The sequence below is a fragment of the Parambassis ranga genome, chromosome 13 (genome assembly GCF_900634625.1).
Source record: "Parambassis ranga chromosome 13, fParRan2.1, whole genome shotgun sequence".
In the NCBI taxonomy this organism is placed as follows: Eukaryota; Metazoa; Chordata; class Actinopteri; family Ambassidae; genus Parambassis; species Parambassis ranga.
Window position 1 is genome coordinate 2,671,152 of NC_041033.1, and position 16,667 is coordinate 2,687,818.

The window sequence follows — 16,667 nt, forward strand, 5'->3', positions numbered from 1 at the left end:
CATGCGCTTGGTCAGAGCACAGGCGCCAGCACCGGGTGCGTCTTCACACAGACAGTGCGGCGACATCACCTAATGGCCTTTATCTCAATCTCCTTTAAAAGCATCTTGTATTCCCCACCATCTTTTCACCTTCTGCAAAACGCTGCCTTTTTTTAAAAAAACCATCAATCCACGCTCTCCTGTGGCGCATCGGTCCCTTCCTCTGGCGGCTGAGACCAGACTGCTTAGCCTGCTGTGGTTTTAATGGGCATTAACTGGGGGACTGTTGAGGCTAAAGTGCTACAAAACCACAGCAGTGGTGCAGTCTCTCTGGGAAACAGTGTTACACCATAGGTTGCGAAACGTGTGGTCTAACACACATATTAATTTGGCTGCAAATTACGCAAAGTTAGATATGTATAACGTATAGAAGCAAAGGTAGCAAAAGTCAAACTTGATGGATTTTGTTGATCATAACAAAATGCTGAACTTAAACTGTTACAATGCAACTTGTGTACTGACAGTGAATCAATGTGAGGGCAGAGCCTAGAGAGAGACCCTTTGAACCTGCAGGCCTATTCGCTTCACTGCTCTCTGTGCCTATCATACAGGCACAGTGTATGAGCAGCCAATAGCTATCATCTAGATGCAGTGAACAGCAATGTCTGGAGATGACCTATCCTCCCTGTGTTGAATACACAAGCATACACACACATCAGAGGGCAGACGGGACTCAGTGGCACCAACAAGGCCTCCATGGGCTCCAATTAATACCCCAGCCCTTCATATCCCCTCATCTCCTCATCTTTAAGAGCTAACTGCAGATTAAATATTTATGCATCAGCACAGAGAAGGGGGGGGGGTAGAAGACTCCTACATGGCTATCAATAATAAAAAAACATCCCACAGCTCATAGTCACTCCTTGGCTGGCATCGCAGGCTGACGAAAAAGAAGGTAAAAGGAGAAAACAACAAGGCAGCAAGTCTTACCTTTCCCCACAGTTTGCATAGTGGTGTCATCGGCTGGTTGAAAAAACGCAACTGGATAGTGAGCAGACAGGGACTGCAGACAACTTAGAAACCAATAATGGCTGCATGGAGCCCGCTGAAATACAAGTCCAGTGTGAACCACGCAAAGAACACCAAAGGCCACGGCTGAATTTGCCAAGGGTAAAACAGCTGTAAAAGGTCCATCACAGCAAGGGGACACGTAAGTGACAACTTCCATGATATAATGTGTCTAATTTGACACAGAACGTGAGTGTAACAGCAGGAGCGGTGGTTCAGAAGTTCAAAACGCTTTACATATATACATGAGCATCAAAAAGTCACTCTTAGCTGCTGTGACACCATTGCAGAATGTTTTCACTCAGAGTGCATCGACTCTATTGGTAAAATGGAGGACAGTTAATGACAAAGTTAGGATATATTCATGAAATGAAAAAAGTAATGTGTTTCTATATTTGTGGAAAAACTTAAATTACATCCACCATAAAGCCTGTTTGATTATTCAAAATTAAATAAAAGGGTATAAATAAGGGTAAGTGGTAAGTGGTAAGTTTGGCATAATTAATACAGACTATAGCAGATAACAACAGGCCAATAAGAAATCCTACACTATAAAGTGAATTCAAAATAATAATGGTTGAATTTATATTTATTGCATTTCTTACTAATTGACCTCTTGTAACATGTGCAATGTGGGCCAACACAATGCCATAAGAAATCCACTTGGCCCTCGGTAAGCTAATGTGACAAGTGAGCTATAGCACATGCATTATTCATGAAGAAAACGCATAACAAACAAAGGGGGACAAAGTGTCTATGAGTGTGCTCTTAGAAGCGTCCTCATTAACTGAAAGAGGATACAGTTCTGTGAGGGTGATGCCATTTAACAAGAACCTGACAAGTGCCTCTATTGATTAGCAGTGATCTATTGTAACATGTGACACCGCTGTTTCTTAGCAGTGGGAATTTGCGGAACACAGCCTAGACTTCAAAAACAGTTAAGTGTACTCAGCCTGGCACAAGTTTATTTGAATGCCTTCATAACAGAAAAAAGAAGGGATCTAACTTGTGGTCTCTAGCTCCTCCTGGTGGTACAACAAGTTAATGTTCAAGGCTCAAGTAGTACACACTGACGCCACAATACAATGTAATGACTCATTTGGAACATATACTTTATCTACTACAATCTTCTGTAAGTACAAATGTTACTGTTATATTCAAGTAATGCAATTACCCCCACATGGTATATGTATTTAACTTTAAAAGGAAGATTTGGTGTTACATATTTACCTTGTAGGAAGGCAAAAAGCAGAGCACACCCTTGGCCATGACCTGGCAGACGTGGAGCAGCAGAGCCCCGACCTCGTCCTGGAAGGTAAATGTTTCGGTGTGCTGGAAGGTGGCACACAGTTTTTTGCCTTGAGGTCCTACACCAACAGTGCCTACCCAAACCTGAAAGGGATCGGAGACGTTTGCTATAAAAAACACATCTATCATAAAGTAATTTACATGTGCACTGCCTTGTTAACATAAAGTAAGACTGTGACATCTGCTGGACAGATCAGGCACTGTGACAAATATCCTGTGCTGACAACACACTCTACTAAATATTACTGTGAACATTAAACACAAAAGACAAGCCACAAAACATGTCATCAGTCCTAACATACTTGAGACTTGTTGATCACATGGTTAGCCTCTAGCTGGATGGAGAATTTCACCCCAAGTTCAGAAGAGAAGGAGCCCATAGGTGATAGGGTTCCTGATGTCAGCACAATGCTGTGCACTGGCCCACTCAAGTCAGAGAAAGCCTAGAAAAGACACAGAGGAAATGATCTTGTTTTCAGAGCCACAGAAAGGATTTATTTCTTCTGTTCAGTATCAGATCAGTGTAGCCTACATGGCAGGGTCTGCCATGTCTAATCTCTCACCACAGCTGGGTTGAGGCACCAGAAGCTCAATGTTAACACTTCTGTCTTGACGCGGCTGCTCTGGCGTTGTCGGTGGCGTTGCCGCACCAAAAAGCCCTGTGCATCGGGAACATCGGGAGGGACTTGATTCGTCCAAGCATAGCTCTTCTGCAGAGCTACCCGGTAATCTTCAGCAAACCTAGACAGACATAGAGCACAAGAGTATGATTCTATACACTGTTCCTAAACAGTTCCTCTAAGGAAGTGGCATCAACTCAGATTTGTCTGACCTGCAGTTGTCCCTGAACAAGAAGTCCAGCACCATAAAGAGGTTTTTGAGAATTGTGGAGGTCGCTGAGCTGATAGTCGGTATCTGCACCATGTCCTCTCGACCATTAACAATACCAACACGCTCTTCCTTCTCCAACACTGCAGCCAAGTTTTGCTGTTGCATAGAATCATAGTGGAAAAGCAAAACTGTCAAGGATTGGTCAGAACTATTCTGTAACCCATTCTCTCTAAATCAACTGATATACTAGCTATTCTACAAAACATCTAACATCATTGGAATAAGTGTGAAATGTAAATAAAGTTGAGATCTTTGGTGTACCTTCAGAATGTTGAAGGTGCCAGCAGTTATTCCCAAAGTTTGAAAGATACTGAGTATATCCTTCCCGTTCCAGACTTTACTGGCACTCTCATATCCCCGTTCAGACATCAGGTTCTGGCTCTCCTGGATCCAGCTATGATGAGCACAAAAAGACATTGGGGTAAAAACCTACTCTAATTATAAGGTATAAAGAGGTGTAAGACCGTGTAGCCGTTGAATCACTGACTTGATCAGACTGTAGCAGAAGTCCCTGAGTGGCTCGTGTTTGGTGCGCCTGATGTTGTTCTTGATCATGCTTTCCAGCTCGTCTCTGGACAGCAGCAGACTGTTGTTGTCTAATGTGAAGCTGGCGCTTTCCCTGGCACAGTCTTCAATGTTGTGTGCTTCGTCCAGCACTAGGATCTGGCCTGCCAGGTCGATCTCCATCTGATGGCAATGAAGATTAAAAGCAAAAAAGGAGTAGTAATTAATCCCTAAACTCAAAATTTAGGCAAGATCCCCTCCCACTGGCTTTATTCCTAATGGGTCTGCAGCTCTTCCACCTCCTCTGTCCAAAGTCTACTCACACTTTCTCTGATCATTGGGTCCAGCAGGTAGTTATATGGGCAGAAGACGATGGAGGCACCCTGCATAAGTTCACGGGCAGCGTAGTAGGAACATGAATGGATCTCTTTGCCCAGCTTGACTAGGTCCTCAATATCCCAGGCTTCGCAGAGCTTGTGGACATTCTGTAGTGTGTACTGGTCCCTCATCTTCTGGACCCTGTGGTAATAGCCGCATGACCTTCCCTGTAAAAATACACATTTCAGAAAGATAAGCCGAGGACTGGAAGCTTTACAACAAGGTATTATTGCCAATGCATGAGTTAGTAAGGACTAAAACTTCAAACACTTCAAAGTCATCAGCACTTCGTGGATAACAGGAAGTTACATTTTTAAAGCTCTATACACACATTGGGATCAGTTTTTGTGAGGACTCTTACCGATTTGAATTTGCAGTTTTTCTGCAGTACTAGACAACACAGGCCAGCTTCCTCTTATCATGTGCATTAAAGGGCCTTAGGCTACCCATAACCATGTTGCCGATTCACTGATTGCTGATTCCCACAACCATATCTCAAATAACCATTTCCAACAGTGACAAATACCACTGTACTAAAATAATAAATGATCACTACATTTGTCGTAGCCCATCAGTGTATATCAGAGTACATTTATAGTGGTGCTTGAAAGTTGATGTTTGGAGAAAGAAAATCACTGAATTCCAATATAAAAGCCAACTGTGAAACACAGCAGTGGTGGTATCTTGGTTTGGACCTGTTACACTGTTATTTAGAGCATGTTGCCTTGCTATCATTGACAGAGCAATGTGTGTCAATGATCTGAATCTTTAACGAGCATTCATATATTTCAACATCTTTGGATATATATTCTCTTCATATAATCCAAATTCAAATTTAAAAAATGTATTGCATTTTGTATTGCAATTTATGTATTGTAGGCACCTACAATGTCTCAATTATATATAAAATAAAGGACGCCTTGAACAAAAGAAGGAGCTTGTTTGTGGCAGTGTTCATTTTGTTGATGAATCATTTTTGTCATAGTTTTTGTTAACGCCCTTTTTTTGCTGATAAAAATGAGACGACAACTAAATACAAACACATGATGCCAAAAACGAGACGAAATTATTGATGGAGATGAGATCCAACCAGAGGAAATTTTGTTTGTGGAAGGGGGGGACGAATCAGGGAACGGTGGCAGAGAGCCAGTCAGAAGTGATCTCTCTGCATCATAAGGACACATTTGATGTAGCCCTGCGATGCTGGAAGAAGGCGTACTCATGAATGGTAACGCAGAAACGGGAGAAGAACAGACATATGGACACGTTTGATGTCAAGACAAACAAGATGGTTTGCAAACATTTGCAGACGAGTCATCTGAACATCCGTTCAAAGATAAACATGACAAATGCTGATGGTTTTACAGCATGTGCACTTTTTCTAAGTTGCCACTGAAGTATTGCTATAGTTTCATGAAGAAGGTCATGACTGAACAGCGTATGAACAGAGTATTCAGGGAGAGCAGGTCACTGTTCATTGGTGCTTTTGTTCTTTTCTGAAAAGGTTAACAGCAATTAAATAAAGAAATGCTAAAGCTAAAGCTGTGTCTGTTTTTATTGCACAATCACACCTTAATAATTCCATGACATATATATATATATATAATAGAATTTTATGATTTTTAAATGAATAATTTTGTTTTAATGAATTTTAAAATTCTATGATATTTAGTCAAGTTAAAAAATGTTGATGACTAAAATGTGACTAAAAATTACATTTTAGTCACAAGCCTAAAACAAAAACTAAATTAAAATTTGCTGCCAAAATTAACACTGGTTTGTGGTTAGGGTCAAGGTCCTGCAGGAGAGAATAGATAAAACAGAACTAAAATGCAAATGTACTATAGTTTCCTCTCAAAAGCACCACAGAAAAGCACCACTGTGACCGGAGGTGACATACAGTATTTCAGAGGCTGCCTGTGATCAAATGTTCCAGCTATTGTAGCAGCTCTCATGTCCTGTCACTAACACACTGAATGTAGACAACATGTATAGAAGAAGCATCTCATGTACCAAGCCCCAATTACTCTGTCAGTGGAGGTGCAGCTTTAGATGTCCCACCCTGTTCTTTATGAGGTGGCACTGTACAGTACAACGGTGGACCCGGTAACCTCCAGACACAATAATGATGTCTGCTTTTCAAAATGATTTGGTAAGCTTGGACACTTTGCCGACACTAGATCCTGTCTGCTCAGTGAAAGGCGAGTTAGGGATGGGGCGTGGATGAACAGCCTTTAGGAACGTCGGGACAGTTTTCAGCACACTTAAAACGGAGGGCGGGTGTTGTGACTGAGGACGACATTAGCTGAACGTTTCTGGGTATGAATCACTGAGTGTCTGAAACCTGGCACTGACTAGATTGGGCCCTGAGGTGAAGAAGACACACAGTGTCAGTGACACACATTCTAGTGAGGGGTTAAGAATGGGCCAGCCATTTCATATGACAAAGTGAGACAATTGCCATGGGAGGCAAACACCTCCAATGACAGCGTAATTGCCCTCATTACAGTAGGCGCCTAAACTTAGGACAGTACAGGGGGGTTACAAGTGTCTCATGTTTTGAAAAGGCCCTTGACATTTTTGTGTGTCAAAAAAGAGTCTACTGAACAGATTGTGGATATTGTAGCAGTATAATAGCTGCTCTGTGTCAGGGACCACTATAGTGAAAATGAAAAACGCTGCGATGCTGTGAAGTCAGGTGTGAATGTGTGTTGAGGGAGACAAATACAGTGAAATCTGAGAAAACTGTAAAACTGTGTTTTGTGTGTGTGTTTTATGTTGTAATTCAGCAGTTAGAGGGCAAATAAAATGGTCTATTTTATGTTTTCCTGAGACCTTATTGGCTAACTCTCAAATATAAAAAGTAAATATTAAACTAGAAATAGCTTACTTAGCAAATAAACTGGCATTAACTAGCTCGTCTCTATCCAAAGGTAATCAAATCTATAAACCAGGACATCTAACTGATACAGGAGTTTGGTCAATCCCACATTATAATATCATGTGTTTTTTGAGCTAAATCATATGGCTTCAGTATCTTCTCATGTGTGTATGTGAATGCTCATGCTCACGTTTTTGGCCTCCAGCAGGTCCTTGCATCGTTCATTGCGGCTAGAGTGAGGCGCCACTTCTGGGTTAACACAGGTGTGATCTCTGCTGGATAAGATGGTCATGGGCACGCCGGAGTAAACGGAGCGCTTAAGCTCATGGGCAATCTGAGTTATCTGTTTATGAGTGCGGGTGCCAAAGAAGATCTTGGGAATTTTCTTTCTGCCATCTTTGTCCTTGTCCTTCGTCATATCTTTGGTGCAGGCACATGGGCAGCGGGAGCAGGGTTCGGGGGCCTGAGGAGCACAGGGATAAATACTACATCAGAACATCTGATCCCATTTATACTTCCATTCATTTTTAGTGTAACTGTAACTAACTGTATGTTGTGTTTTACAGTGATGTTTTCAAGCATTCATGAATTAAAACCTTACCATTTGCAGTGTTAAGCCTTTGGCTGTGTTACAGTATAAAAAGCATGTCAACACCATTATTCATTGTCTGAATAGGCTTCAGACAGACTGCCTTGTATACTCTTTTGAAAAACACACATGGAGAAGCATAAAGAATTTGTATCCATACATAAGGTGTCCTGTCACTCCTCACTAGTTGACCTTTTCTGGGTCTGAAAGAGGATAGGCCTCCATTGTGATGCCTGAGAAAATCTAGCTGCTTCATAATTGACCGTCCAGTGACGTGGTGGATTCTTTTTTCCTTCCACTCACAGAAAAAGTGTAGCCGCTTATGAAACTGATCCTGCTTATGTGTGGAGCTCTTTTAAGTGCTTTGACTGTTCAGGTGTTAACTCACCTACATTATCTGATCACCTGCTTCACCAAACCAAGATGATATTTATCATGAACAATAGTAACAGACATATAATTAACTTTCACTTTGCTGGCTATAAATTCGGATATACACACATTATTGGTTTACTTTTTTCAATTATGTACAAATACATGTACATACAGGCCATTTTATTTTGTTGTTTTCTCTTGTGATTACCTTTTAAAAATAAAAATAAAAAATTAAATATTGAATAACATTGTAAAAATTGTTTTTTTATGAAAACAAGCCAATGGTTTGCTGATGTTAGAGCGTGATCATATTTTTTGCGTGGTCAAATTGGGGCCTCTGTGCTTTAAATGTGCCCCATTGTTCTAGTGAAAGCGGGGTACTTTGTTACTATACCATGATCATTCAACTATTTTGTTTGGATTGCTTGTCTGGGTATTTTTTACAAATTATTCTTAACTTGAAAACAATTTTTAATGCTCCTGAAAAACACAATTGCATATACCAGTTATTCTTGTGCATGAAATGGATCATATAACTCTTATATGAATAAGAGATCCTGAGCATGTGTGCACAGGTGCAAGCACTGAATTTGACACGTGTGTAAGGGGGTAAGAGTTGCTGATTTTAAGTTAATCAATGTGTGCTTTATTACCCAATATACAAGCCCAATCACTATCAGTGCACACGTACTCGCAATCGTCCTTCTACAGACTAATTTAAAGCCAGCTGTTTTGTTTTTTTACAAAACATACTAGACTAATAATTAAAGACCAATTACCATCTGTGTGCATGTCTGGGCATGCTCTAGTTGGCCGTGGGCTGAACATAGTTTTCCCAAACTTTTTTTTAGACCGTGAAATTGTAAAAAAAATAACATTTTATAATTTTCAATACTACTACCTACTTCAGTTTCAGGGTAAGACAGACTTGGGTCACAGCTTTACCAAACCCTCTTTCCTGCCTAAAACAATCACACTGTGTGAATGAACAAAAAACACAAATGCATCAGTTTCAATAGAAATATGTTGGCTGCCACCTGTTAAATCCTAAGAGGCAGCTTCATGACTGTAGGGATCTACACTGACATTCTGGCCCTTACACCGTTAAACAAGTAATGGTCCCAAACTAAAAGGTCAACACTGACATACACACCTTTGCACTTGCGGTTCTCTTTAAAATGACTTCTTATTAATAAAAAGTAAACATGTTTTTCCATAATCCTTTACAAATGACCTGAATGATTCCACGTAAGAATGAATGGCATGTGATGTCACACACTGCACCTTATCACAGGGATCAGAAAGTAGCACTTCTGATGACAGACGAGTAGCTCGAGTTACCCAGCGGCTCAGATTTTCCAAGCATGTTTGCCCATCAAATATTACAATGTGTGATGGAGTGTAGGCCAAAGAGAGCCCTTAGAGAGCCGCCTCTCAGAGTTAAGAGGGATAACGAGCCCTGAGCTCATGTGAAAAATAAACAGAGGTGCTGCGGGGCCCCAACACCAGTTCAAGTTACCTTTCTCCTCTGGAACAGTTACGCTCCACAGCCTGGGCCCTGGGCCCGATCACCTTACCTGCTGCTGCCACATTAAATAGAACCATCCAAATATCCTGCCCCAAGATTGCCAATAATTACTTATTCATTGGCAGGTGGGGGGAGGAGGGGTGGGTTGGGGCAGTGTACAAGAGCTTGCTGATGAATAGAGGCCCTTGTCAAAAGCTGCAGCAGGAAACAGCTGACACAAGAGTATCCTTTTACATGGCTGCCTCCCGAGATGCCAGGACAACAAGGTTTCAAGCCTGGCCCCACAGCCCAGAGCAGACACCCCCTAGAAAGGAATGTAGATAACTGGCAAAAGGGGCAAGTGGGACGCCAGCTCTGCTCACAACGAGAACATACCGGCTCTTTCAGCACAGAACAATTCCAATGGTGCTGCTCCTTGGGTGCTAGTAGCGATGAGAATGCCCTCACCTTAACTGTCAAACAACACGTTACATGATGAAACCCATTTCTAATTACCACAGCACTTACAAGTACTCTGTATAGGACAGGTGTACTTTGGGATTACAAAGTTTCTTCAGGTATAACAAAGTTTACTTAGTGCAGGTATACTAAGTTTCAGTGCCAGGTGTAAGTGTATGCAGCGGCTAAAGCTTTCTTGAATTGACAGAACAGAGGTCAGTGGTGTTACTGAACACCTCCGAATATTCACAGGTAGGCTTCTGTTGCTATACTCTCTGCCAACACCTGAGAGATGGAAATCTCACACTCCATGGGGCCAGTCAGAGGGCACAGAAGGGCCGCAGGCAGTGGATCACGTAGGTATCACTGGCGCCTCTCACTGGACGCCAATTTGCTCCTCATTCCACAGCTTTCCAGGGCTTGGAATTCATTCCAATAAGGGTGGGCTTCAATAGCCACTACCTCGGAAGACATGACACCCAACACCCCCTCCTTCTGATATGACCACACAGTGCAGGTAGGGGCCCTGGCAAATATCTGCCCTCCAAAGCACCTGTTTATCCCTCGGGCGCAGTAACCAGCGGGTGAACCCCATTCAATATTTATCCCTGTGGCTTTCACAGATCAGCGGCCCAAGCGAGGCAAACCCTCTTAATTAAAACTGGAGCTTGCTTCAAAGGGCCCCATTCAGGCCGTCAGTCAGCGCTCGTGAGACAAAAGAGCCCGGGTCATGTAGCTGCAGGGAAACCAGAGACCATCGCGCTTTTTCGACTTCACTTTCCCTCCTCCAGTTTTTCCACCTCCCACCATCCGCAGCTCACAATCCAAGCCACACACCTGTGGCAGGTTAAGATGCTTTTGTGAGAGTTTAACCACCTCTATTAGCCGCGCAGCAGCATTCTATGGCCACAGAATGGAAATGGAAAGATCTCCTGCACATGTAATATTCACCACAAACAGCATGATAACCTTGGTTCTTTTTGCTTCTCACTGTGAAAACAGTGTCACTCAGGATAATTCATGGTTCACAGTAGGGCTGAGGCTTCAATGTAAAGGTTCAAGGTTTCCAAAATTATCAACACACACATTATAGAAGTGTTAAACAGGTTCAATGCACATTAAACCTCAAAATATTTACATTTAATTAGCACCACCAATTATAAGCTGGAAGAAGACTCCAGGGAGAGGGAAGTCTGGGTGTCTCTGCTTAGACTGCTGCCCCCACACCCGGCCCTGGATAGAGTGGTTTGAAGATGGCTGGATGGAATCACAAGCTGATCTCACATACCTGCAATAAATCTGAAAGCTCATCACCTACCCAATCAAAACTGTTTTATTAATCAGTTATAGGTTGTAGCTATTCACAAACACAAATGTAATCATTGACAAGTGCAGTTTGTCTAATGTGAGCACTTGATGTTTTGGAATGACAAGCAGATAAATATATATATAAAAAACGGGAGGCCACCCTGATCCTGATTTTCATGAAACTGGGATGGTCACAATGGGCAGGACAAAAACTCTAAAAATTAGAATATTAAGAAATAAAAACAAGTTCAGTTATGTTACAGCTTGTGGAGCTGTTGAATTTTAAATTGTTTTGCCTGCACATATAGAGCTGAATAGTGCTCTTACTCCTTCTGTATAATACTGTAAATCAATTAGGTGGATTAAAAATGAATTTAGTGCAAAAATCTCTCTCTACTTTTAACATAAAGAGATTGCCATGGTGATACTGTTAATCATGTAGTCAATTTATACAGTGTAAAGAATATATTTTTTCTTCATTACTTTATTATGTCACTACTTATTATGGAGTTTTTCTACAAGGAGACAGGTGATCTCATTCACATGGTCAGTGTCTCTAAGCCTGTTCAAATTTGAACATTTTACCACTGTTTTACAATTTGATGGTGCACAGCACCACCCAGTGGACATAGGGGATGGGGATTTGGGAAACAGGCCCATAATCTAAAGACAATGTGTCATTCAAATGTTGGACACTTCTCAGGGCAGATTATTAACAGATTGTGATGCAGCTGCATCTTGTTCAGTACTTAGAAAAGTATATGTGCATGGACAATGTTGACTTACATTTTTTTGTAATGTTTATGTTAATTAAAGTATTTATGTATTATTGTTCCAAGTAAAATGAATTGGGTCTCAAAATTATTGCTGGAATTAGGACAGCTTGGACCATCCCACACTTTGCAGGATGAAGCGGGTTAATAGATAGTGGATGGATCAGCAAAACTGACCCACGGGCTGAAATAGTAGACATTAGAAAATATTATATTTTAAACCACTGATTCCTGTGTTCATACTGAGCTGTCCTTGCCTTCGAGTTTTTCATATCAAGATATTTAAATTTGTATAAATCTACAATATTTACATGTGTCAGCAGTCCTTTTCTGGAGTTTACTCACACAGCATGATGAAGACAAATTAGCTGCCTGGCTGTTTGTCTCTGCTGTCCAACTCTGAGCGCCTGAGGATTCGTTTTCCAGTTCTGGCTCATCGTCTATGAATATGACTCCTTTTTCCAGGCGCTGTCTTTTGCGGCTCTGAGGAACAAACAGAAAACTTCACATTACTCAGCTAAACAGCCACAAATTCACTTTGGAACATTTATTGCTGGTGTACAGAATATGCATCATAATTTCTCATGATTCTTATCTATGATACTACCGCACAAAGGTTTTAGAACACCCTAATGTTTCCAGTTTCTTCATTCAAGCAGTTCAAGTCTAATGAATACCCGTAACTTGAAATGGTACGAAGGTAAGTGGTGAACTGCCAGAGGCTAAAAAGAGTAAAATTGTAAAATAATGTACATTTCAGAATAATACAAAAAGGCTTTTTTTAAGGAACAAGAAATGGGTTAATAACTTAAAGCTGTTCTGCAGCAATAAAAGTTCATCACGCCCAAATCTGAAACCTTCGGTTCCTCCTGCAGGATTGTTGTATGCCATCCAGTAGGCAAAATGATGATTCCCCAGTGTGTGACAAATGTGATGGTCTGGGGCAGTGTTGCTGTATCCAGGGTCAATGACATGTTTCACAGTGAGAGGCAACCTTAACCAAAATGACTACCACAACACTCTGCAGCGCCATGCAGTACCATCTGGTATGCACCTTCTAGGTCAAGGGTTCATCCTAAAGCAAGATAATGACCCAAAACATGAGTCCCAGCCATGATAGAACTACCTTAGAAAAAAAATAACGAGATGGTAAGCTTGAAAACATGGAGTGGCCAGCAGTCTCCAGACTTAAACCCCATCGAGCTGGCTTTGGATGAACTGGACAGAAGAATGTCTACAAGTGTCACATAACTTTAAATAACTGTCAAGAACTTCTGGAGAAATTTCAGAAGAATATTTGATTTCCACTGTGGAAAGAATGCCACGTGTGTGTTCAGCGGTTATATCTGCCAAAAGTGGCTACTTTGAGTCAAAATGGTTTATAAACAGATTCCAGGATTTCTTTGTTAACTTCTTAGTTGTGTATTTGTTGCTGTCATTTCAGAGTACAATGAAACATTAAAGAATTTTCAGTAAAAAAAATGGAACAATTGTGGTGTTCTAAAACTTTAGGCCAGCTTTTTGGCCAGTGGTACCTGGGCTACTTTCCATGTGTAGTCCCACACTGATGATTAAGTCTCACCAAATGATAAAGTGACTTGTATGGAATTTTAGAATGTAAAAACAAAATCTCCTCCATTTTTATAATATAACGTACATTTGGTATGTACAACTGTGTTCAACAAGCCATGCTTACCTTGTTCTCAGCAGTGCGGATGCGTTTCTTGTCTGGCCTGAAGTCATCGTCTATGACATTGTCAGAGCTGAGAGAAGCCTGGAACCTCTGCGACAGGCGAGAAGCTAGGGATGCTTTTTTAGGTTGGGATTCTTCTGATAATGGCGCTATAATGTAACCAGAACACAGTAAAAAGTGGATTATACAGAGCAAGACAAATGACACCTTAGCTTTCGGTAGCCAAGGATTATCTGAGTTGTTTTAAACAAATGTAACATGTTTAGGTTTATTTTGAATGAATCATTTATTTGTCATACTGGATATATCATCTGCCAAAACACTGACTCATACAATGATTTTGCCATTGTTAAAAGCCAACTGTAACAACATACTCATCCCTTTTAGGCGTATTAACATAATTACATTATTGCCGATGTGTCCTCTATAAACAGGACATATAGTCAGTGTCAACATATCTGGTCATATCTTCATCTTATTGGCCGACGTCTACCGTCTGATGTGCTGCTGAAAATATCATGCATACCTACTGAAAACATTCCTGCTCTGTCATCATCATTCAACTCACTCAATTGCACAATAGGCACAGGCAAAGTGAGGTAACACACGTGTACCTCTGTGACATATCTGGACCAGTGAGCTGAATCTGTAGTCAGTGTTTCCACTGTGATTTTACAGTAGCATGAAGAATTACTTACCACATCCTGGAGCTGGTGGCGGCTGGCCCATCTCTTTGCAGGGTGACTCGGTAAGGTCCACAACAGCAGAGTCGGCTGCTGCTGTAGGTGCGGTCTTGCCCTCTTTGCTGTGGCACACACACTGGCATGGGGTAGGGGCCTCAGGCTTCTTACAGTCTCCAAAGTCTTTATCTGACTGGCTCTTGTCCTCCATGGCATCTACTCCTCGCAGTTTAGCTGTAATTACACAATGAAACAGATGTAACTGTCAGTTACAATGACCCTCACAAAATGACAAACTCAAACAGTTTATATGTCATTTATGAAAATAGGAAACAGTAGCTTTTGTTTAACATAGCTCTGCTGTAATTACCTGTAATCACCAATGATTTTTTTGGTATAACAGTAGTCACTACAAACTAATTTCCTGTTTTAGCTGCTCTCCATTAAAACACACTTACCATACTGAGCTTGTTGCCAGCCCAGAGCAGAGCAGAGCAAGGCCAAGCTCTTTCCACTTCCTGTGGGACTCTCCAGCAAACAGTGCTGCCCATTGTTCAACCCTCGTACTATCTGCAGGTGGAAGCACATTTACAGTTGAGGAAAACACAGAGAAAACTCTGTGCAGTGTGGAGGAAAGCTGATTACTCAATCACAAATGCCTAATACACATGTAGCATACATTTGTGTGACCTGGTCTCATTCTGAGAGTAGTCATACTTTTACATACTGTTTAAGTTATCTGTAAACTTGAACAGCACTGCATATTGTGGGTATACTGCTGTTGTGCATCAATACAAAACACAATGAGCTGGACAGACACATCCATTTAACCCTAACGTGTGTATATGTACGATATAGATAACAGCTGTATAGCACATTAAGACTCTACAGTCAAGTTAATAAGTGAAGTAACTAATTACTTTTAGCAGCAATATACTCACCGAATTCATCATAGCCAGCTGGGATGGATAAGCCTTACAGGGGAAGTGGATTTTAACCCCTCCAATGGTGTACTCCACAGGGGATGTAGCCATGTTTCTCTGTCCCTCCTTCACAAAAGTGAAACAAACAAACATTAGCTACACGCTACACTGACGAATGTTCAATATAACGTTAAAATAGGGTCCTTGGTTTAGTTTACGGTACAGTGGCATACATCTAGTTCGTTGTTAAGAACTACCTACTGCTTGACAAACGTTATTTCACACCTGTTAGTCTGTTGTCACCCACCTGAGCTATAAGAGGCTGTCACCTGTTAGCTATCGGCTACCTAGCAAGCGTTAAGGCTGAGGGTTTCCGCGGTTACTTTGTTGTCTGTACGTCACTGGTATCCGTATTCCATGTTTAAATTGGTGGGGCTGATCAGACAAAATGTTGTGACGTGTAAACAAATCACAACATTGATGAACACACGCTGTTTAGGGCCCTATACTCTCCGTTGTGCCTTTTCCCGCTTCCTAAATCAGAGCTGGGAACTAAACAGGAAGTAAGCATTAGGGCTTGAAAGTACTTTCAAAATAAAGTTATATGTTTCAAATATTATTCAGTATGTTGGACAACAAGGCACAACGGCAGGTTTTTCGATATATGTGTGTATATATATGTAACCTGGCAGCTACTAATACGTTTAATGTAATGTAAACAATTAATTTGAAGATACTGTTAATTTACATCTATGCTTTTATTTTAAATAAAGAATAAAACGGATGTAACGGTAGTAAACATCCTGCTTGGGTTTAGGAAGGAGGAAGGACAATTCCAGCCCTCTCAAGTTTTTTAAGGCATATATGCTCTCTCAGAACATCAAAGTAACAATGATTGTATCCAGAAGAATATATATAATATTATATTATTGATATTAAAATGTGGATTCAGATTCACGATCACAGTAGGGAAACAATGAAATTCTTACTTTGCTGTCCACACTGAATGCCATAAATGGTTTAATAATTTACAAAAAGGGCAATTTGAAAGAGCATGCAACATAAACTAAACCATATAAACTATGGATAAGTAAGTAGAGCTATATACATAAGTGTGCATATGTGCTTCATCAGCTGTTGTGCAAATTCAGCAGAGAATGAAGGTAAATAACATGGTACATGTGTTATTGAATAGTAAGATGCATAAAACAATAAATAAATAAACAATATTGCAGTTACTGTGTTACTGCATGTTAACATTACAGTATGTAAACAGTCAGTATGTGCAGGGTACAGTCCATTGTTACAGATCTTTAGCGACATCCCAAACTTCCTGAGCCTCCTCAGCAAG

General features: G+C 41.0%; 1 protein-coding gene across 2 annotated transcripts in view; it reads right to left on the reverse strand.

The window, feature by feature from the left end:
• Positions 1 to 15,868, reverse strand: part of brip1 (BRCA1 interacting helicase 1) — a 34,879-nt gene extending 19,011 nt beyond the window's left edge. For both annotated transcript variants that reach the window (XR_003671635.1, XM_028420469.1), the window contains exons 1-14: positions 15,624 to 15,868; positions 15,335 to 15,442; positions 14,852 to 14,963; positions 14,412 to 14,627; positions 13,717 to 13,862; positions 12,366 to 12,503; positions 7,200 to 7,472; positions 4,074 to 4,295; positions 3,734 to 3,933; positions 3,508 to 3,640; positions 3,188 to 3,342; positions 2,919 to 3,096; positions 2,658 to 2,798; positions 2,278 to 2,439 (exon numbers count right to left, since the gene is read on the reverse strand). Coding sequence is in view for 1 of the 2 variants with exons in the window: in XM_028420469.1 (XP_028276270.1) it covers positions 2,278 to 2,439; positions 2,658 to 2,798; positions 2,919 to 3,096; positions 3,188 to 3,342; positions 3,508 to 3,640; positions 3,734 to 3,933; positions 4,074 to 4,295; positions 7,200 to 7,472; positions 12,366 to 12,503; positions 13,717 to 13,862; positions 14,412 to 14,627; positions 14,852 to 14,963; positions 15,335 to 15,427 (2,169 nt within the window). In the remaining variant the exon portion in view is untranslated. The remainder of the gene's footprint in view (positions 1 to 2,277; positions 2,440 to 2,657; positions 2,799 to 2,918; positions 3,097 to 3,187; positions 3,343 to 3,507; positions 3,641 to 3,733; positions 3,934 to 4,073; positions 4,296 to 7,199; positions 7,473 to 12,365; positions 12,504 to 13,716; positions 13,863 to 14,411; positions 14,628 to 14,851; positions 14,964 to 15,334; positions 15,443 to 15,623) is intronic.
• Positions 15,869 to 16,667: the final 799 nt, after the last annotated feature.